General features: G+C 37.2%; 1 protein-coding gene across 1 annotated transcript in view; it reads left to right on the top strand.

The window, feature by feature from the left end:
* Window positions 1-24,289, top strand: part of LOC131690887 (uncharacterized) — a 354,785-nt gene that overhangs the window by 227,951 nt on the left and 102,545 nt on the right. Inside the window, exon 2 of the mRNA XM_058976959.1 lies at window positions 5,685-6,132. Within this exon, the coding sequence (XP_058832942.1) occupies window positions 5,685-6,132 (448 nt within the window). The remainder of the gene's footprint in view (window positions 1-5,684; window positions 6,133-24,289) is intronic.

Raw genomic sequence — 24,289 nt, 5'->3', positions numbered from 1 at the left:
CTCTGTACCTTTATTTCAACGCAGCACGATAGTCAAATAACAATACAATATATCGAATATTACCGATTACCTTTTCAATCTCTAGACTTATACTAAGAATGTACTAGTCAGTCCCATAAATAAAACGAACATAACCAGCCATGGAGTCATAGTTTGGAGAAATGAGAACTAGGTGGATTAAAATAGGTTTTTCAATTTTAATATTACCGTGGCTGCTTAGAAAAATTTTCGTAAACGATTTTTGGTGTTTAGACCATTTGATGTGATGTGATGTGATAAGAATCCACCATCAGTTCAAGGTTTTTCCAGTGAAAGCGAGTAGATTTACAGTAGATCCGAAATAGTCTATCGTGAGACTTTCATATTATCGCTGTTACTGAAGGGAAATCAAAAGGGGGTTAGATGAATCCGTAAGCAGAAACACTTACGCGCACTTCACGAGAAAAAATATTAAAGTATTATTCATTTAATTAGCAAGGGACTGGAAGGTGAAGTATATTTTTCAATATTTAGAGCCATAGTACTCAAGGGAGAGCAAGGTGTTGAAGGGAGAAAGTTTAGAAAAAAGTTGGGTGAAAGCTGCCGACACCGTGCAAATCAGCAACACATGTGACCATATTGTCACAGACGCTGAGACAGTCACAATAGTCGATAAAATAAAATCACTCAGGCAGGCAATTGGTGAGGGAACAAACAAAACTGGCTCATTCAATGAGTTTCAACGTCGCAAATGCTTAGTGTGGAAGTTTACCGTGACTTAACTTTTTGTCGGTTCCGACAGCATGAAGTAACAAGTTACTTTACGCTTGTCCGGACATGCCGTAGACTCAGGTGATTCGCATTTCTAATGCCAAAAGAGCCTGACCCCTACGGTAGCAGACAAAAGGTTAAGTCGCCGGTGAGCTCTAAGCTTGCATATATGATCCTTCCACGCTTTTCTAAACTTTCTCCCTTCAACACCTTGCTCTACCTTGAGTACTATGGCTCTAAATATTGAAAAATATACTTCACCTTCCAGTCCCTTGCCAATTAAATGCCGAAAAAACTGTTGACAAATTGACTCAATAGGTAGTTAACAAAAATGGTTAACAAAAAAATGGTAAAAATAGTGCTTGTGAGATTTAGAATATATCCGTAGTAATTTTCAATTTCACGCAACATGGTCTTGAAATTTTTATGTTAACTATCTTACGTTTTTTTTATGAAATATCATAATTTCGTCCAGCTTCTAGCGACTAGTAATAGGTGCGAAAAGCAGATATAAGAAAACTATTAGGACCTCGAACATAGTTATTCATTTGATAACGTTCAAGGTGCTGTTTGGACAGAAAACGAAAGCTGCGCTGAGCACCAATAATATATTATAGAACCACAAATATCACGAAAACGCGCATATAATTTACGAAAATCGCGACTAAGATCCTCAAATCACGAACATAAATAACATTACTCGTGAATAAAATATAAAAAATCGCGACAATGATCATGAAATCATGAACACAAATCACTCTACTTGTGACTAAAATATCATAATAACGTGAATAGAAATTACAGGAATCGTGACTGACATGCTGAAATCATGAATATAAGTCGCACTACTCTGCCAGAAAACCCCAACACGAAACACGTATAAAACATCATGAAAACTTGACTATAAATTACAAGCCCTGAAATCATTAACATATATCGTGCTACTCTGGCAGAAAAATCAGATAGTTAACTCAAGAATAAAATTTCACGGTGACGTGATGAGAAACTACGAAAATTGCGTTCAAATGTCGATTCTTTTAGTTGATATGCTTTATACAAACTAGTGTATCCCCAAAGTATGAACTAAAATCATACCAAAAATTAAACATGTCCGAGGAACAACCACACTAACCCTAACGAGAACTAGTTTTTTTGGAAACACCCCCAGTGGTTTCGAAAAATCTCTTACATTTTTCGAAGCTCCACTGCGGCATGCTGACCAGGGCTTTAACCGGCCACTGCAAACTCAATTAGCACATGGCAACTATTCAGCGCGCTGAGTCTTTTTCATGTGATCTTTGTGAATCCGACTACGGAACCTCATATCATCTGATATGCAACTGTCCAGCGGTAGCGCAATTGCGATTTCGAGTCTTCAGCCGTCCTTATATAGACGAAACCATGTTTGGTCGACTGAAACTCAGAGACATACTAAAGTTTCTTATCCAATGTGGTAAAGAGCTTTAGGCTTATTCGCAGGCAAGTTGAACTACACACCTAGAAAAAATAGTGTAAATTTACGTCTCCTGACCCTGACATATACGAGCATCAAAAATGACTTAGTTTTACGCTTGATTTTAATTTTACATGACGTTTAATTTCGTAAATCATGTAATTTTACTCCACATACAGCGTTTGTTCTGAATGGTAGGAAGTGTAATTTTATGTTATTGCGCATGTAAAGTATATGTTCCATGTAAAATTAAACGGAACACAGTAATGTTCCGTCATTTCGTAAATTACGGTTTGTTGAATTGTGTCATGTTTGCAATTACGTCAACGATAAAATTCAGATTTTTTTGGTGTGTACTTGTGAGTTTAACTTACTTGTTGTTTATTTTTGTTTTGTGCTGTTATTTTTCCCACCCTTCCAATTCTACTTCCCCACACCTCCTTGTCCTTTCCTTCCGCTCAGGAAATGATGAAAACACACGGCAAGCCACAAATCCCCGACTACATTTAAGCCAATATATTCTGATTCCTGATTCCTGCAGATAGTTCACGTAAAAATTTCAAGACCATGTTGCGTGAAATTGAAAATTACTACGGATATATTCTAAATCTCCCAAGCACTCAAGATAGATCGTTAATCATGGACTACGAATCATAAACTAGTGCACGAATCCATGAATAATATTTTATGATTTTGTGAACTATTTCATGAGAACGAATGATCAAAGTCTTTGGCCGAGTGGTTTCCCATGGTCACTTTTGGCTATCGGGATGATCAAGGCCGTCTGCCACGAATGCGGCAGTGGCCCGCCCTCCCAGATTCGGTTGTAACTCTAGATTAAGGTTCTTTTTCCGGATGGCTGCAGGTTTCGAAGGAGTGGATAGCCAATGTTGTCTAATCGGGTGGCTTTTCCTTGACCTTGACTGAGGGTGTCGATGGGCTCTATTCCGGAAAGGGCTGGTTCCACTCTGGCGACGTATCCGAGGGAAAATTAACGGGGCTGGCCTCGAGTCGATTTTTTCTGGCCTGGAACTCGGTGGGGGCGGGGAGCAAGGCGTTTGCGGAAAGCGAGGAGAAATATCTTCCCACTTCATCGGTTATTTCACGGGGTTGTATGCTTATGGGTTCTCCAATGTCGAGCGAGAATCCAGTGTTGCGCCTCTTTCCACTGACTGCGTTGACTCGGCGCCAGATTACTTCCGTTGGCGAGTTGGGATAGATTTCGTCTAGGAAGGTGTTCCAACTGCCAGTTTTGGTCTCTGCGATGCATCGTTACCGCTCTCCGCCGTAGGGCCCCGCTGGTTCTGGGGATGTTTGACTCAGCAGCGATGTGGATAATGTCGGAGAGTTGTAAAAATTTTACTAGGAATCATGAACCAGTTTAAGAACACATGAACTATATTTTATAATTATATGAACTGTTTCACGAGCACACATGGTCAGGTGTGACCATTACAGCAGGAATCATGAATCAGTTCACATTTCCATCAATCGAATTTCATGATTTTGTGATCTATTTCTCGAGTACGAATTGTCAGTTGCTAGGAATCGTGAATCAGTTCACGTATTCATGAATCATCATTCATTCATTTTCTGATTTTTTTAACTATTTCACAAGCTCCAATGATAAGTCTTGACTATTATACTAGGAATCATGATCTAGCTCACGATTACATGATTTTATTTATTTGCAAACTATTAGTTCAAAAGAAAATGTTTTGTTCACAACCACGAAAACCAGATCATGTTCAAGATGTAACAAATCATGATTCAGTTGACAGCAAAACAAAAACAAACTTTATTGTTCCAGAAGCTACGATTTTTGCAACAGTATTTTTCCGTGCAGGTTCTGTCAACATTTCTGACTCTGAATTCAGCCTTATCACAACGATTGGTTGTCATAACGGTATTGGTTCAAAGGAAAGTAGCAAAAACCGTATCCCATGGGGACACCAATTTGTGTCTTTGAATTACTTACGGAGAAAATCGTTTTGGTTTTATTTCTATCCAGTTGGTTTGAACAGGTTAGTCTGAGAAGCGTATTTAATGCTGGACCGAAACATTGAATCAAATGGTGGAGGACGAATATTGCCGTGCCGTTCTTTTCCCACTCAAAGTTATTGATTTGTTCCATCTGATTGAATGAACATCGCATCCTGACGCCCACACGTTGGTTTCGTTGTTAACGAGATTGAAACAAATACCAATTTATACAAGGGTTACCCTTTTGTGTTTGGAATGGTACGAAGTCGGATTCGCCTTGTGGCATTAAAAAAATTAAAATGTTTCAAAATAGTTTTCTAAATTCTTCCATGCGGCACACCTAAAGATTATACCAATAACAATTCTTTGCGTTTCCTGTTAAGAAGGCGGAACAACTCATATCTCGCTATACGCAAATAGGATAATTTTGTAAAAATATTGAATAATTAATACGAAACCAAACCTTATCGGTAAAATCTTCACCACCCGACCCACACGCATTACCGTTTAGAAAAACTGTTGAATTTAGGTAATGGTGGAATTTGGCATATCGTGTTCCTTCCTAGTATTTTTGGTCCAACGTGCTAAACACCTATAGTCAGTCGATTGACTGGAAAGAGCAACAACAGCCTACTAGCGAAGCAGGCTGTGCTCGTTCGCATACCGCAACTCGCATCACAGTCTCGTAAGCCAGGCTGGGGAGGTGTCTCTCCCTAACCTCATTATGTAATAAGAACACACAATATCTGTAAATATTTTTGGGATCACGAAAGGCAAACAACGACGGCAACAACAGCTTTTTGGCTCATCCCTTTCAAGGTGGCGCAGCGGTGGAGCGGTCTCACCTATAGCTTACCATGGCAGCATAGTGGGTAACAAAAGGGCAGAACAATGCTCGTTCAAAATCCAATTTTGGTGGAAGCAATTTGGTGCATGTTATGTAAGGTACTAGGAGCAAATGGGTGGCTAATAGCAGGGATTGTATATACATAGGATGGTGGTTTGTTTGGCGTGTTGAAAATTAAATACCACACACAAAAAGGCACGCGCTTTTGCTTTGGAGAGCAAACAGAGCGAGTGGTTGGTGAACAAAATTTACACAAGTCAATTTCGTACTTGTTTTGTTATATGCACAATGTACATAGATTATCGGCATGATAAGGGAACGGTTGATGCAGGTAAACAGTTTGCATTTTCCGTGTAGTGGTCGGTAATCGTTGAGCGCCTTTTTTTCTTTCTCTTCCGTCCCATTGCTGGATTTCACATTGAGTTTGTTCGGTCTATTAATTTATGAAGATATGATAAGAATGAACTACAGGCTCCGCATAAATTATAATAGCACATTTCAGCAACTTCGCAGCGACGAAAATTCCAGCTAGTCATGCATTAATTTTCATTTTCTGCTTCTTCATTTCGTTCGAGCTGCAATAAGAAAAAAAATATATATTTATTCTGAAAGGCGAATGTTTTCTTCTTTTCTTTACTCCTCCGTCCGCAGGCCTGGCGAGCACTAATAATCATCAATTATCATCGTCCATACCGCCTGGTGGGTTGGACGCGGGTAACCAAGGATTCGCCGGAAACAGCAGAGTCAGTAGCAGTAGTAGTAGTGGTAGTAGTAGCAGCAGCCGCAACAACAGCAGCAGTAACAGAACAAACCCCACACGAAGTCAAAGCTGGCGGCAGCAACATGTAGCCGGAGCGGGAAAATTAATAGACAATAAACTACGGGACAAACTACTTTCTTTCGCCGGCTCCAGTGGCTTTGGGCTCCGGAGGACCAAACGGGAGGATGTGCTTAGTGCAGATAAGATAAATAATTATTACGGTAAGAGGATTGGTGACGGGGATGACATCCCACGCATCACCGAGGTGGTGTTGCCTATCAGAAATTTGACGGAGGAGCGGATTCGGGAGGAGAACGAGCTGCTCGAGCATCTGAATCGGTAAGTGATTTTGGGGATGGTGTTGTAATTGATGGCGGTGATTGGATCGGTTTATTTTGATTCATGTTCTATTTTGTCGATTCCAACATCAACTAGAAAATATTAATTCTCAAAAGAGAAAATTGGATTGATCCAATTTGCGCATTAAGGGCACAAAACCTAACTTAAATTAAGAATTGATTTTTTGTGTTTCGAATTCATCTCGTCAATAACTAGCAACATCTGGGTGTTCAGTTAGATGAGGGAAAATGTACTTTTGCATATAAAATATTTAAAATAATCCATAAAGAATTGTAAAACGATCCATAAAAAAGTTGTCAATGTTCCATAAAACAAAACTGAAAATCCATAAAACTGTGTGAATGATCCATAAAAAAGGGTGATTTGATCCATAGATTATGTAAAATTGAACCATAAAATGGTCTCAAAAGAGCACTAAAATAGTAATAAAAGAGCAATTAAAATGAACCAATGCCCCATAAAAATATTGGAAATGTTCCATAAAATGATACATTTTGCGCCCTAAATTAACTGACATTGATCCATAGAATATTAACAATGTACATTTAAACACGTCGATATGTTCCATAATATTGACAAAAATGTTCCACGGTATTACAAAATGGAGCAATAAAATGTCAGAAAAAGTTCCATAAATTTGATGAAAATGTTTGCTAAATAATTTTTCTTGGTCCATAGAAGATGTAAAAATGAATATTAGAAATGATTCATATATCGAACGAAATTATGGTTCATGGATATTTACAAAACGATCCATAAGAAAAAAAATGTAAAACGACCCATTAATATGTGCTTATGCATTAGAAAAAATAAATTTAATGAATTCATGTGAAATTTTATGGTAAACTTAAAAAATAAGTTGTGCTTAATAATTCTCATAACAGTGACAGCGTTTTAACAAGTGAGCTTATACTGGGAGTTAGTGTGATGCGGCTTGGCCGCATATCCGAGGCCAAGGATCCGAAGCGGCGCAAAGCCAATCAATGGACGAGGCATTGATTAACCCGTAGCTGGAATTGCAGGCAAACCTGTGGTCCTCTCGTTTGCCCGGTTTACTTAAACATAGGGGCTATAGCTAGTTAAAAGCCGACTGAGCGGCAGCGAAGTCGGACAGTGCACAAGAAAGCGATGTGGCGTAGCCACATTAGTCAGTGTTCGTGTATAAAGTGTCCGTTTTCGCTTCAGATAGTATTTGCGACTCATGCCAGCCTGTATAGGTGGTCTAATAACACTCAGCGCTCTAATATCATAAATACCCTGACGTTTAAAGAATTGCCATAATGATTTCAGGTTAGCTAAGGTCAGTTAGCTGACTAGTTGGGTACGGAAGCTGAAGTTTAACTATAATGTATGCATTGTTTGTTGTAGTTTGACATTACAACCAAATGTAATAAACTTTATTATTAGTTCGAATAGCAAAAATTTCGCATGAATTCATTAAATTTAATTTTCTGGTGCATAAGCACATATTAATGGATCGTTTAACATTTTATTTTCTTATGGATCGTTTTGTAAATATCCATGAACCATAATTTAACGTTCGATATATGAATCATTTCTAATGTTCATTTTTACATCTTCTATGGACCAAGAAAAATTATTTAGCAAACATTTTCATCAAATTTATGGAACTTTTTCTGACATTTTATTGCTCCATTTTGTAATACCGTGGAGCACTTTTTTCGATATTATGGAACATATCGACGTGTTTTAATGTACATTGTTAATATTCTATGGATCAATGTCAGTTAATTTATGGCGCAAAATGTATCATTTTATGGAACATTTCCAATATTTTTATGGGGCTTTGGTTCATTTTAATTGCTCTTTTATTACTATTTTAGTGCTCTTTTGCGAATATTTTATGGTTCAATTTTACATAATCTATGGATCAAATCACCCTTTTTTATGGATCAATCACACTTTTTTATGGATTTTCAGTATTGTTTTATGGAACATTGACAACTTTTTTATGGATCGTTTTTCAATTTTTTATGGATCATTTTTGTTGTTTTAGCGGCGCAAACTTAGGGCTGCCGTTAGATGATGTATCTAAATAAGTATCCAAATTAACACTAGTTAGACACAAAAAAATCCAAACAGTTCACACGACATATTTGAACGTCAAAAGCAACTGACTTATCCCGAGTGATGTCCCGGGAAGCAAACTGTTTGTGACTAACTAGTGTTAATTTGGATACTAATTTAGATATATCGTCTAATTAGACATACAGATGGTGCTAGTTACTCGAAGCACAAAAAATCAATGCTAAATTATATTCGTTTTAAAGTTATGTGAACTTTTACATAAAAATATAACTTTTTCAAGCAGCATTTTCTTCGATTAGGGCATTTAACATTAATTTCGAATCTGTCATATGAAAAATAATGTTGTAAAGTATAGGTCACCAAAAAACGGCAAATGCTATATTTTTGGATATTTTGCAATATTTACTAAAAAAGTAGTTCCTTTTTCTCAAAAGTATATATAACTTTCCAACGAAAGAAGCTAGAGTTTCGGTATATTGAGACAAACTGTTCTCCTTAAAAATATCTGAAAGTATTTTTAAAGTTATCTTAATGAAAAATCACAACTGCAAAAGTTATATAAATAAAACCATTTGTTAAGAAATATATTGACTTTTTAGTAAATTTCTTGTAAAATGGAAAGCACAAGACAGAGTCTTCGATAAATATTTTTAAAATTTGATTATCTTCAATTTTCTGGAAGACTGCTGAAGTTTTATTTTGAACTATTAAAAGTTAATTTTCTGATTTTAGCAAATTTAGAACCACCCTATCCACTATTTAAAATAGTAGAAAAGTCTTGTAAAGTGCAATATTTTATCACAACGAAATTATATATTTTATATTGTCCACCATGAAAGTACTTTAAACATACTACCAAGGGTCAATTCATGAAAAATCAAATTTTTATGCAACTTTTGCAGTTTTCATTTTTTAACATATCCTTTAAATATTTTACAGAGTTTTTGAGACGAAAATTTTCTTCTAATTCATCAAAAATCTAGCTTTTATTAATCAAAAGTTATAAATACTTATAATTTATCAAAAAATTGATTTTTTGAAATCAGTTTTGTGAAATTTCTAAAAAATATTGTACTTGTCATTTTCTGCTCAGTTATATCTCGAATCATGGCCTTATATATAGTTGAAAAATAATTACATTAGGACCCCATTTTTCAACGATAGTAGTTATATATGTGGAACCACGAAACAAATTATTCGCTATAAAACAACCTTGAAGTTGTCTGAAGACTAGTTTTAATGCAATACTGCAAAAGTTTTTTGAACAGTTTTTCTAAGAAACACTAAGAAACAGCCTAACCTTCGATTTAAAATTTGTTGTAAATGAAAAGTATGACAAATAGAGCTTACGTCTTCAGTAAACTTTCTTGAAATTTGTCGATCAACAACTTCACTGCAGATCGTATGGCTCTATGTTCGGGCCTAGGGGTGGCCCTTGGTGTAGGAAATTTGCAGCTTGCTGTTGGTGGCTGGCTATGTTTACACAGACAAATAAAACTCTTGGATGGACCACTCAAAACAAACCGCAAACAACTTATGTGGACTGTATTGTGGAAAACCACTTGCTGCTGGATGTGATGTGATTAGACCAAAAAGTACTGTTTCACACTTTACACTTTATTTGGAATATCTCTTTAATCGCACTTAACACATTACTTGTCGAAATAAAACTGATTGCTGCGATGCGCAGAACGCGCGTATTTATATTACACGCCACACGTTCTAGAAACGCGTGGCTCATCGGCGATGCTTGTCGATGCCATGGCACACATCAATTGTTCTTCGTCTCCTTTCCGCATCGGGCGATTGTATATTTGGCTTATTCACGCTTGTTGAGAATGATGCATTGCCGCGCGTATCGCTGCTGCTGCTATTGTTGTTGCTACTGCTGTGTGTGAGATGATCGTGCGCGAATGGAATATTTGGCGTTCATTCGAGAATGTTCTTGCTAGTTGGAGATGTTGCTCGATAATAATGAAATGGTGTGGACAATTTTATTTGGCAGTGATTAGCGCTGAACAGAGGCGCGAACATACTCCCCCGGGCTGGGATGGATTCCCAGAATTATTAGGATGTTTATACTTAAAAAACCGGTTATCCTGAATCGGAAGGATTGATAACTTCGAGGTGGGGTGTCTCAAATATGAATTTCCTATATCTCCAGCGACTACCCATCCGAAATGGGTCTCCCGAAGATCTGGAAGGTCATCGGCCATTTGGAAAGATCCTGATTTTAGCAAACGGAAGAACTTGGATACACCGATGAGTATGTCAACATGGTTGGGCGTATGGAACTGCGGATCCGCCATTTTAAAACCTGCTGGTATCGGCCAATTGGATATATCGATCTTTGTTGTGGGAATCACTTCCGTTACTTTGGAAACGACCAAGCATTCTATCTCCATGCTAAAATTGCTGATTCTGGATCGAACTTCTGCGAGGATGATGTCTTTAGCATACGTTTTTGACGTAGGACTACGTCTTTGTTTTCGATATAGGGGTGCACGTTGCAAATTCTACAAAAATGGTATGTAACGAAAAGTGGTCCAATTTTAAACGCATATAATTCAGCCATCTCACGATAAATTTTCAATTTTTTGCGCATATCGCCCCGAAATACTTCTAAGAATAGATTCCAATAGATAAACCCAAAGAGTTTTGATATCATGGCATTAAAAATTTAAATAATGAACAAACTAGTCAAAATATCGCGCATTCACACACAGAAGATAGCGCTTCCCTAGTCCAGCACGACACATTTGTGTACCTAGCGCGCTACGCTTCTATGAATGACGTCATCATCGACTATTTAAACGGACGGATTTCGCCAGAGCAGCTCAGTTGCCTGTTGAACAGCAGGCGAAGCAGATCACTGCGCTGTGTGTTTCCACAGGCAGTGTAGCTGATTTAGAAGTCCGTTACACTGCCTCTGGAGGTACGCTACCCAGTGAATGCGAATGAGCTTGTCCGTATGCTATCTTTTTTGTTGTGCTCGTTTCCAGCACACTTTTGTATAATTATTCGTACACAAAATAGTTTGTACATGCGAACTCCATTTGCAAACACGGTTAACATAGTATCGTGGTATTAGTTGTCTCTTTCGCTCTATCCATCATCATCCGCGTTGATTCATTTTGCTTTGTGCTAATGTTTGAGGCGAATGCGTAGGTAGGGAGATCTAATAAATTGCACAACGAAAGTTTATTATTTACGTTCGATCAATTAATAGATTCATTTCCCCATCACGTGATTCATTTCCACTCAGCCTATAGTAGTATAATAGGTACATACTACAAAGCCTATTTATGAATGAATACACTGCCACTTGAAAAACCGTTGCAAAAACGCATCTTGTCCATATACAAAATTGTTTTCGATTCTTGTATATTTATAGTTTCGATATATGATTAAGACCTTCTCTATATTTGTATGCGTATTCTAGGAAAGTTACAATAATGGCAAAATATAACTAGAATGCTTGGTCTATACATGAAATGTGATTATATCTGAGATCTTCTTAAATAAGTTTAATCGGATTCGATCACCTACTACAAATGAAATGACCTGATAACCAAGAAGGTTTGGTTCAATATGTAATATTCGATGTTGATTGGTTGTGATTGAACCATAAGTAAGAAATATGTTTGATTTATTATTACTATCAATGTAATAAGAAAATAAATATTTTACATTAAGGTTGGACAGAGAAAGGGTAAAATTCGCATACGAAAAAAGCAGTTTTTTCCACACCGCATGTCAGATCTTCATAAAAATCAATCAGCAGTACTGTAACAACATTCTACATACGCTGATTGATTTTTATGAAGATCTGACGTACGGTGTGGAAAAAACTGCTTTTTTTGTTTGCAAATTTTGCGCATTCTCTGTCAACCTTAAGTAGTATAGTCCTACGTCTACAGCTCGTGCAATCCCATAGGGCTGCCCCTTGTAGTTTTGATTCTCCTATGCCAGTAATAGGGATGCATACTGGTTTTCTTTCCAGACCTAAACGGTTCGCCATTGATTCAGAAATTAGGTTTACCGTGGAACCGTTGTCCAGCAAGGCGCGGCAAGAAATAACTCCTCCTTTGCGATCTCGCACATTGACGACGGCCGTAAGAAGCATAGGAGTTTTCTGTAACTGGGAGCGGTTGTGCGAAGATGGCTCATTACCAAATCGTTCACTGCTGATCGATTCACGTGCTATCGACGAGTTTGTTGGTTGACTCACAAAACTTCCCTGTGACGCAACATTCTGCAACGGAGTTTCATAGTGCAACATGGTATGGTGTTTCTTTTGGCATTTGAAACATGACTTAGTGGAGTGGCATTGTATCGATCGGTGTCCAACTCGGAGGCAGTTAAAACAAATATTTTTCCTCCTCACCATTGCGAAACGCTGGCTGATCGATAACTTTCTGAATGACGGACACTTGAAGTTAAAATGATTGCACTCACAGAAGTCACACCGAGATCCTTGTTTTGGCTGTGTTGTAGCTGTGTAGGCTCTATGGAATGATGTCTTGGTGGTTTGTGGTACGGGATTGACATGCTGTGGCTTGATGGAAAATTCGTTGCGTTGTGGTTGGTTTTGGCATCGCTCTAGTACGTAGACACGGTGTTTCAGGAAAGCAATGGTTTCGTCGTAGCTGGGCATATCTCCTCGCTTGATTGTGGACTCCTAAAGCATCTTAGTTTCATCATCTAGCGCTCTAGCCAGTATGTAAATCAGCATCTGCTCTGAAACTCCAGTGAAATCCTGGCCAAGAAATTTGAGGTTCTCCACATGGCTGATGAAAGACTCGACGAGCGTTCGCAATTCATCGTAGCTCCCCTTGGACAACTTCTTCGTGTTAATGAGACCTCCAATGTGTAGATGAACTATGCGTCTTTTATCTTCGAAGCGTTCCTCGAGCAGCTGCCATGCCCGCTCATAGTTTCCATCGCTGATAGTTTTTGCGTCTATTATACCTGCTGCATCTCCGATGAGTGATTTTTCAAGATGATACAGTTTGATGCGGTTGGATTCGTTGGATTGATTCACCACATCCCGGAACATCACCTTAAATTTTTCCCAGTGCTCATACCTGCCATCAAATGTAGGAATTGCACGAGGAAGAGACTGTTGGACTAGCAACGGTGGTTGGGTTGCTGGTGGATGCGGCTGCTGAGTTGTTGGTGGGGCGAAATTCTGGAGCCAGGATTCCAGAAAAATTGAAACTTCTTCATGAAGATCGACGAACTGCATGAAACACTCATCTAGTTCATCACGTTCACTTGTTGGGATTTGGGCTACGATCTCTTGGTGATGCTTAGTGAACTCGACATATGCACCTTCAACACTTTTCTGGTACACTTTTATCTGAGCTGGTGTTAGCTCTGTTTGCTCGGTTTCAGCTTTCTGCAGGATGTTTCTGATTCTGCTGATGATCCGTTGCGCCATTCCACGGTTGTGGATCAACGCATTTACAGGTTGCTCTTCGGCCTTTTCGCCTTCCGATGGGGTAGCCTTCTTTGCTGGCGTTCTTTTCGTCATTTTGCACTTTTTTCACTCACTAATCACACCAGAAGTCACGGTGGCAACAGGGACAACGGATTTCCTATCCGGTTCGAAGGACCAATGTTTGGGCCTAGGGGTGGCCCTTGGTGTAGAAAATTTGCAGCTTGCTGTTGGTGGCTGGCTATGTTTACACTTGTCCGCAGACAAATAAAACTCTTGGATGGACCACTCAAAACAAACCGCAAACAACTTATGTGGACTGTATTTAGGAAAACCACTTGCAACTGGATGTGATTTATTGGAAGGAAAAACACTTTTTGCACTTCACACTTTACTCTTTTATTTCAACAAGTGTAAAGTACAAGTGAAGAGTGAAAATAAAAGAGTAAAGTGTGAAGTGCAAAAAGTGTTTTTCCTTCCAATAAATCACATCCAGTTGCAAGTGGTTTTCCTAAATACAGTCCACATAAGTTGTTTGCGGTTTGTTTTGAGTGGTCCATCCAAGAGTTTTATTTGTCTGCGGACAAGTGTAAACATAGCCAGCCACCAACAGCAAGCTGCAAATTTTCTACACCAAGGGCCACCCCTAGGCCCAAACACTCTATCTAAATAAAATCTAATTAAAAAGTCAATTTTTTATCTTGGTAAAATTAGAACCACCCTAGCTGTTGCTATAATAAAAAATGGGATCACAGACTACGAAAACTTTTCCGAAGACATAATAAGGCTGATATTAAAAATTCCTGCTAAATTTCAAATCTGGACTACTGTGTATTAGTGCCCTATAGTAGCATTAATAATGCTAAACACGCTATCAATCTCTGTAAAATAATAAAACGATATTTTACTTGTTTGGAATTATATCAGCTCTATATACAGATTTCAACATGATATAAGGCTATGTTATAATGATTTTTGGTTACTTGAGTTGCATCCTGGTAGTGACTCGAATAGATGATGATTGGCTTCCCGATCAGAAACACATAACCGAAATTTCAAAACGATATCTCGCATTGTTACTTGTTACAAATTTCAGTTATTGTATTCTTTGTATTTCTATGTATTAGCTAGCTGATGCTGAGAATTTCTCGACGGCGGTATTTCTCCTTATACCATGGTATCGGTATAAGGAGAAATACCGCCGACCTGACAGACACTCCGGTCATCGGTACTGAAATTTATTCAAACAACAACATCCCAAAATTTTTCCGACTTCGTATTTGTCCTCCTGAGCTCCCGTTGCTGAGCTGCTGATCGAACTTTGCTGCATAACTGGTCTACTCACAACCAAGCGTGGGGAAAGCGTATCACGAACCGTTCATTCGTCATTCATAAGAAATTTTTCTTCAGTTGTGATGTATTCTGTTTGCTTAGAAAATGATGCATAGCAACCTGGTACTGCGAACACACGCAATCCAACCCGATCAGAAACACATAACAGAAATATTTCAAAGCTATATCTCGCATTGTTACTTGTTAGAAATTTCTGTTATTTTAACTACTAACGAGACCATCTTTATAACACAATATACAAAAATTGTGTTCTGTTATAATCTTGTTATTTCATTCTGATCGGGAAAGCTACATATTTAAACCAATGAAGAAGCACATCCGTTGTTTTTCTATTCTATTCTTTTCCAACGCGGATGGCTTCGCTTGTGAAGATCTTCTCGAGTGCCTCGCGGTTTGTATAAAAAATTCATTAAACAGTTTGATTTTGTTTTCATCTTCGCAAATAGCTTCTTCCTTGTTCCTTTCTTGTTCCTAGAGAGACCAAACTTGTTCCTAGAGAGACGACTTGTTCCTAGAGAGACCAAACTCAAATGACACTTTTTCTGTCAAAACGCAGTGTAATGTTTTTCCTGGGCAGGAAAATAAATTTTTAAAAGTAATTCAAAATTCTCATAGGAGGGGTTTGAACCCCCAAAACTCTCCATTTGCGCGTGGGCCTGAATTTCTATTGGAATGATTAATAAGAAAGCTTTTCAAATTTGGAAGTTTTTCTTCAATGCCATGATCATCTCTAAATAAATTTAAAGCTATACCGAAAAAAGTGCTCTTTTGAATATTAATGTATTTACTTCTTTAGCAACATAAAAAAGGAAACGAAGATTCGATTGTGTTTGTTAGATTTAGTGTACGAAGTTTTTCACTTTGCTGTCTTGGAGATGAAAACTTGTGTGTCGCCATTTCCTTCTTAACCGTATACGTCCCTGTCATCATCATTGTAGCCCAATCGAATGTTCTTGTTCGCTTCTAGCGTTACGACTTATAGTGGTATATTCGTTCTCCTAGCTTTTCTGCTGGTGGTGCTGGCTATTGGTTTATTTATTTATTTCAAGTCGTCAATCAGATGTAGACCGGTTTCTTACAATAATTATTAAACTAACTTAACACTAGTTGAAATTTTGGTTTACTTTAAACTGCTGCTTAAGTTTTGTTTTCGACATAGTGAAGTCAATGCTTTCGCAATGTTTGTTGTAAATATTCATCATTTGGTTTAAAGGGCCAAACTTGGCATAATTAGTGCGATGGCGAATTGTACAAAAGATGCTGCGGTTACGTAGTTGTCGAGAAGGAGCATAAAAATTTAGTTTCGATAAAAGTTCGATTGAATCAATACGATGTGATACAATGTCGTTTACAAATGATACCATAGAAAATTCACGACGATCTTTCAAGGTTTGAATGTCAATTAGCATGCACCGTGCTTCATAAGATGGCAAATGTAGTCCAGTCCAACCTAGTTTACGAAGAGCGAACATCAAAAACTGCTTTTGTACTGATTCTATCCGGTTTGCATGCGTTGCTGAAAAAGGCGACCAAACTATACTACAATATTCTAGTGTTGAACGCACATAGGCTACATATAATGTCTTTATTGTGTAGGGATCTTGGAAATTATAGCTGAAGCGTTTAATAAAACCTAGTGTGCTGTTTGCTTTGTTAATTATTGTGTTATAATGATCTATGAATGTTATTTTGGAATCTATAATAACTCCTAGATCTCTTATTCTGTCACACTTTTCTACTTGTTGATTTCCCAATAAGATTCTATTGTTCTGTATATTATTCTTTCTACTCAATGTTATGGAATTACATTTTTTTACATTCAATTTCAGCAGGCTTTTATTACACCATGTATAAAATATATTTACTTCGTTTTGAAATGTCTGAAAGTCTTCACCATTTCTTATTTCTAGAAATAGTTTCATATCATCAGCATATATAAGAACTTTTACATTTTTTAGAATGAAGGAAATGTCGTTAACAAATAAAATAAAGAATAGCGGGCCCAAATGAGACCCTTGAGGGACTCCTGATGTAACTTGAATTGGGATTGATTTTATCCCTTTAAATCTAACAGCTTGTTCACGATTTGTAAGATATGATTGTACCCATGTAAGAAGTCCTGGCTCAAACCCCATTTTTTCTAATTTAAAAAGTAGCATGGGTATGTCGATGCGATCAAATGCTTTGCTAAAATCTGTATAAAGAGCTTCAACGTGGTTTCCGTTATCCATTGCTGTTAATGTGTAGTTAATGAATTCGAGTAGATTTGTACTTGTAGAACGCCCTTTGAAAAAACCATGTTGCACATGGGTAATTCTGTTCTTGATTTGGTGGAATAAATTTTCATTAACAATCGCCTCGAAAATCTTGGGAATGCACGAGATGATAGCTATTCCACGATAGTTACGCACATCGGATTTTTTACCATTTTTAAAAATTGGAACTAGGAATGAGCTTTTCCATGTTTTAGGAAAACAACCTGATTCTAGAGACATGTTAAAAAGCCAAAATAAAGGAGCGGTTAGTTCTGTTGACAAAGTTTTTAAAAACACCGGTGGAACGCCATCAGGTCCAGGGCTTTTAGAGCTATCCAAGTTTTTTAAGGCATCCATGATTGTATGTACTTTTATCTGTTTAATGTTAATATCTCTTGAAAGTTCTGGGAGGAATGAAAAGTATTCACGCTCTCGATCCTTCTCTGAAAATGTAGTGTAAACTTCCTGGAAGAATGTTGCAAAAAGATTGCAGATTTCCTCTGAGTTATCGCCTACCTTTCCATCAAGATGCATTTCTGTTGGGAAATAATCCGATTTTATTTTAGTTTTTACGTAATTAAAGAAGTTTTTTTTTGGGCAAGTTTTTATATTGCGTTCTGTTCTTGCATTGTACTCTTCAAACGCGATATCAATGGCAAGGTTCAATTGATCGCATAGATTTAAATAATTTGTTAAGTTATCTTCGCTGTTGTATTTTTTGTAGATTTTGTGTGCTTTCTGCTTACGATTTTTTAAATTTTTGATTTCTCTATTAAACCAGATGGGATGTTTTGAGTTATAGTGACGCCTTCTTCTTTTCAATGGTATATCTTCGTGAATGACTTCAAATAATATTTTGTAGAATATGTCTACGGCAGCTTCAACATTTTCTTCATTTCTTAAAATCATTTGCCAGTTTATTGCATTAATTTTTTGCCTCAAGCTTTCATAGTTAGCGGACTCGTAATCAAATACCTCCTCAAATTCACTATCACCAGGTCTGTCGTTAACATGCAAGAATATAGAAAACTCAATGGCTGTATGATAAGCTTCATTCTTCCATAAGGGAGTAAGTGATTCCGTTACACAGAAGTCTTCGTCTATATTCGTCATTAATAAATCTAAATAGCAATGTCGCTGATTTCTTATGTGATTTATTTGATTAAGTCCTAAACTGGCAGATTTATCGCAAATGAACTGCAAAGTTTCATTTTCCCCTACAACAGGAAGTAGGATGCTCTCATTATCAGCATCTGGTATGAAATCAATACCGCGTTGATTGAAATCGCCATATATGTGAACTTTTACGTGCGGGGAAAGACTATTAATAATGCATTCAGCAGCATGATAAAACTTTTCGTAAGTCGTTTTTCGAGCAAAATTTGGAGGAAAATACACCGAAGCGAAAACGTGAGTTTCGTCTTTAACATGTACTTTCACCCACACATGCTCGAATTCTTTTGATTTTATAGTTTTGATAACTTCTGCATTTAGTTTTGCTGAAATCGCAATCAAAGCGCCCCCTCCTGACTTCTTACCAGATACATGACAATCACGGTCATCCCTAAATACATTGTAATTGCTCCCGAAAACTTCTTCACTTCTCACTGTTTCGTCCCAACTAGTCTCAGTTGCTAAAATTACGGAATAATGACAACCTAATATTTTGTTTTGAATCACATTCATCTTAGCTGCACTTTTCATGCGGTTAAAGTTTTGGCAATAGACCAAGATTTCTGTTCTTGACTGAGATTCTCTAGGAGAAGTGTTAGTTGAATGGGAATTAATTAGACCTAGCTCTACCTCTTCTAAATCTTGAATCGCAATATTATTTGTCAATTCATTATTATCTTGCTCTAATGAGCGCGTCGATAGCGGCAAAAACACTGACAGGCGCCAATTCCGGAGGGGTACATAGGTGTGGCAGCAGCTGTTCGATGTGAGGTGCTAGGTTGGTCGGTAGGGCACGGGTTTAAAACATCACCTCTGTGGAATGCAATGGTAGGTCTGAACGAAGTTGAAGGTGGCCTCGGAAAACGTTTCTTTGCCTCAGCCAGTAGCTCTCTATCCAACGGAAGATTGCCGATGTCACGGCGTTTGTTATCGTGGTACGCAAATCTGCTGTGGTTGTAATTACATCCGTTATTTTTGTCGAAAATTGTGTGGTGCTTGTAACCGTGATTCTTGCGACGCTTAGTATTATTATTACTGTTTCGGGTGGTGTCAAGTGCATTAGCGGGCCTCTGTTTATTCCGTTTCTTCTTTATTCTTGCTTTCTCCTCCGCTTTTTGTTGATTGAGACGACGCAATTTACGTGCGTCGTATTCGGACCAATCAGCCTTCCATACCTTAGAGTTGCCAAGGAAACGCCAGCCTGAGTTACTGGCTGCCTCGACGGACATCTCAGCCTCTAAACTAGGGGAGGAATCTGTTGCGGGTGAAGCAGCAGTCTTTTGTTCCAGTGAGTTTACTGCACTAGAAATTTGCTTTAACTCATCGATAATATCATCCGTGAATATTGGGTTTACATAATTCATATTCTGAGCCGAACAGTTGTTAGCCATGTCAGTTATCACGCTGCTGACCTTTTCAATTTCTGAACAAATTTGTTTCAACTCGCGTGTCATATCGGTGGTCAGTTCATTGACATAGGTTTGGAGGTACTAGGTGCATTCTTGAACAGGATAGAGATATTTTATAAATAAAATATGCGAATTTGTTAGAAATGACTTACCACCGGTTTCGCGGATTCCCCTTCCTAAATTTTCCAACTATTTGTTTCAAATCAGTTCTCAAACATTTTTTGAAAAATTCTAATGGGAACCGTTATGAAAAAGATTGGTTTCAAACTTCGCTTAAAGTCGAAGAATAGGGACTAAAAGAGCAAAATTAAACATTGAATTCCGTAGAAATCTGTATGAATAATTATTTCGAGTCCTATTTCCCCCCACTTTCCAAAACCCCAACGAGCACTATAATTTTTGGCAATTTAGAATCATTTCTGTTGGTTCAACTCCTTCAGTGTGCAATGGAATTATTGGATTTTAATACAGTTTTCCATTGGTTTGCTCAGTGTGCGTTGGTTGCTTAATAGCCGGTTGAAACTGTGTCTTAGTATCGATTGCTATTAATGAACTAATCTTAGAAACAGCTGAGGCACGTTGTGATCTGGCCTCGATACATACAAAACGTGGTCTGAGTAATAATAGTAGATTGTTTTGGAGATCGCAAAGTCAGGTGGGAACCGGCTTGTCGCATTGTCACCATAACCGTTAACAACATGTTATCGTAGCATTAAATGTTTAATAGATCTCCCTTTAGTACTGGTGCCTGATCGGGTGGTCATATTTCGATTTTCTTATCTTATATGGTCCCGAAGAATCCTAGAACCATCATACTCAGTGACGTAGCCAGGACACGCATAGTAATGCTTTTTAGTCGTTCTTTAAAACGATATCAGTACTAAATTCGTTGAATGATTAATTCAAATAAAAATGACCCTAGGTCTGTTATATTTTCATCTTTAGCACCATGTTTCACCTTATGAACAGATTAGTAGACACGAACACAATTAAAGTTAACCACCGCAATGCTGCTTCAAAGTAGGACCACGTTCGAGCCTAACTTAATTTTATATAAACGAATTTCACAGCAGCAATAGGAGTTACGGTTCTTTACCAGCGCACAACATGGAAACAATCAAAATGGGCACCAATTGGCGACAGTGCTTTTGTTCTGAACAATTAGAGCAACTTTATTAGACAGAGCTAAAAAATTTAAAAAACAAGGAATCAAAGAACAATAACGATACCATCATAAGCCACGTCAGATCTGACTAGGTATCATTAATGAATGAACTAAAAATCAGTTGACCTAATGTAAGTCCTGGAAGGAGTGAAACATAGAGGTTATGTGGTAGCCATCCCATTGTTTGTAAATGTTATTGTGAATATATCGGATTATATAGGTTAGTTATGGAATTTGCGTTTCGATTTCGTCTCATCAGAATTCAGCCCTAACTTAGTGACAGAACGCACAGTGGCCGGAGGCCGGACAAAATCTAAAAAAGTTATGTTTCAAAGATTGATATATTTTATTTTTCCTTTGTTTCTTGTCTATTAGATAACATCTTCTCCAAATTTTGTGACCATAGAATGAGAATTCGATTTTTATGGCAATTTAAACGTCGCTATGTCAGGCAATTTTAAAGAATTTCAGTTTTGAAATCACAGTATCTATAAGGGCATTGCTCAGATGCCAAATTTCACATCATTTGGACAATTTTAAAACCCCGCCCACTTCGCTTGAAGTTTTTGGAATTGGCACTACGGGAAAATATGAAGGAAAAATATATTGAACGCTATAATTTTTGAAGTAGCACTCAGAAAATTACAAATCATACCTCTTTTTAAAGGAAATGAATCTTAGTAATTGAATGGATATATTTCCGTTTCTCGTAAAATACGGGAAAATAGGGTACTTGAGCATTTTGTCCCCAAAATCCCCTATTTTTATTCTTTTATTTTGATTATAGAGGTTTTAACCTTGAGGTCATTTGGCTCTTTTCGGGTTAGCGAAATATCTTTTGAAAAATTCTTTAACCCTATGTGCGGGGTTGGGAATCGAAACCAGGTGAGCTGCGTACAAGGCAATCTATTTACCAACTATGCTATGCCCGTCCCCTTCGCCTATATTCAATAACTTTTCTGCTCCGTGATTTTGCATCACGGATCATACATATTTTTCAGTTTTTCTAATTTGAAGAAATCTCAGAAATCGAACGGAACCTTTGCGACCTATGTCTGAGTACGAGAAATGTAGGTTATAGGACCATTTACCAGTCATTCAATTTTCTTAAAATTCATTTTCTCGTGCATGTATTTCTTATTCTTCAAACAATTTCAATAAAATGTACCTTAAACGTAAAAAAATCCTTAGGACCAAAATAAAAATAGATTCGTTACCAATAAAAGTCAGAAACAGATTTTTTGACATTTAGTCTCGATTCCATTTTTTCATTATTAAGTTTCACTATCAACTCCATTCAATAATAAATTATTATATTATATTCATTTCTGGGAAAATACGGAAAGTTGCGTATTAGAACATTTAATGAAAAAAATATGGTTTGTAGAATTTATGTCGAAAAATTTGATGTTTCTGAATTTTACCGGTAACGAATCTATTTTTATTTTATTCTTGAGAATATTCCACGTTCAATATGGTACATTTTATGAAAATTGATTGAAGAATAATAGAGATATTTGCGTGAGAAATTATAATATGAATGACAAAAGGCCATATAACCCCCTCTTCTCGTATTCGGACATAGGTTCCATTCGAATTCTGAGATTTTTTCACATAGAAAAAACTGCAAAATATGTATGATTTGTATAACGGAGCAGAAAAATTATTAAAAATAGGGGATTTTGGGGTCAAAATGACTTTCCTGTTTTTTTCGAGAAACGGAAATATATATTCAAACACTCTTTAAAAGGAGGTATGAATCGTATTTTTCTACGTACTATTTCAAATAGCATTTAATATATTCTTCGTCATTATTTTCTCATAGTTAGAACATAGAAAAATTCAAGCGAAGTGGGCGGGGGTCTAAAATTGTCCCAATTGATGTGAATTTTGGCATATCAGCTTACTTTGATATTTGTCACAATGTGAAAGGGGGAAACTTTGAGAATTCAAAATAAGTGATATTTTGCGATGCCCTACTAGCTATCTTCACCTCAAAAACATGTTGCTCTTTCAATTTTGATCCGATTTGAGCACAACTAGTTTTATTTTGAAGAACTTTGTTTAATATTTCAAAAAGTTTGCCAAATTTGATTTGAGCTATGATTTATTTTCACAAATATAGTTTAAGTGACCTGATAGCAATTTTTTTGTTCACAAATGTATTCTGTACAATCAGGCGAAATAGTTCGGAACGGTCACTTATGGTTGATTCTTAGAACGTGGAAAACTTGGATCGGGAATGTTACTGCAAAGATACTAACCTTTGTTCCGAACTTTAATTTGTGGTGATCATTGCATAAATTCTTTATTCAGGATTTTTTTGAAAATCTGGACTCCAGCACTAAACCAGAGGTCACCTCGATGCATGCATGTCAGTTTCGTGGGACGAAAATTTTAGTAAATACCGATGGCTTTTTATTGAGTAAACCGCTGAAAAATCTTAAAGAAATTTTACCGATTGATTAAGTTCTGTGAGGGCAACATAGCTCACGCTTCGTTTCATTTTCGCAATAAATCATCAATCTCGCAAGGAAGCAAAATAGGAACATTACCGTTTACATTGTTTTTCAAGGTATTGCATTGATTAAGTGGTGTTTGGTGTAAATTGAATTTCACTGATGGTTGACTGAGGTCTGTTATTTGCTTTTGCAATGGTAGTTCGATATATTGGAATTTCCAAATCGATTAGGGGGAGGAACGTGTGTAAAGTTAATTCGGTTAAAAAGTTAGATATCGAGTTAAATTCCTGATCAATCCAGAGTATTCCCGGAAAGGAATATCCCTAGATTGCCTTGGGTTAGTGGTAGGCAACTTTCAATAAAGGGGCCTGATGTGGATGATATAACTCGACTGGACTCTGCACTGCCACTACGCTCGTCACTTCTCACTTTAGCAGGTGGTAGTACCGATGTCTTGGTCGCACGGAAGGAGTCTTACAGAGAATTATCAGAAATGGACGCAATTGGGTTCAATTCCCGATTCTATTGATGGAATATTCGAAATATATCTGGTTACGTTCTTTTGAAGGAAAGGCTATGTCTGCAAATTGAACCGTTTTTCCGTTTTTTTTACTAACTGGTCTTGTCATGAGTTAAAATATTAATTATCTTCTAGATAAATCGTTCAGCTCACACCTTTGTGGGGGTATTGAACAATATTTTCATAAAATTGCAATTTGCAATGAAAGTTGTGCATATAAAACGAGTGACAGTAAATTTCCGGATGCGCATCGTCGAAAACTTGTTTTTCGGTGTACATCATATTTCAAAACCTCCTGGACCAAACGTTT

The sequence above is a fragment of the Topomyia yanbarensis genome, chromosome 3, assembly GCF_030247195.1.
Source record: "Topomyia yanbarensis strain Yona2022 chromosome 3, ASM3024719v1, whole genome shotgun sequence".
Taxonomy (NCBI): domain Eukaryota; kingdom Metazoa; phylum Arthropoda; class Insecta; order Diptera; family Culicidae; genus Topomyia; species Topomyia yanbarensis.
The sequence above is the reverse complement of the archived record's forward strand: the minus strand, read 5'-3'. Positions and strand labels throughout refer to the sequence as shown.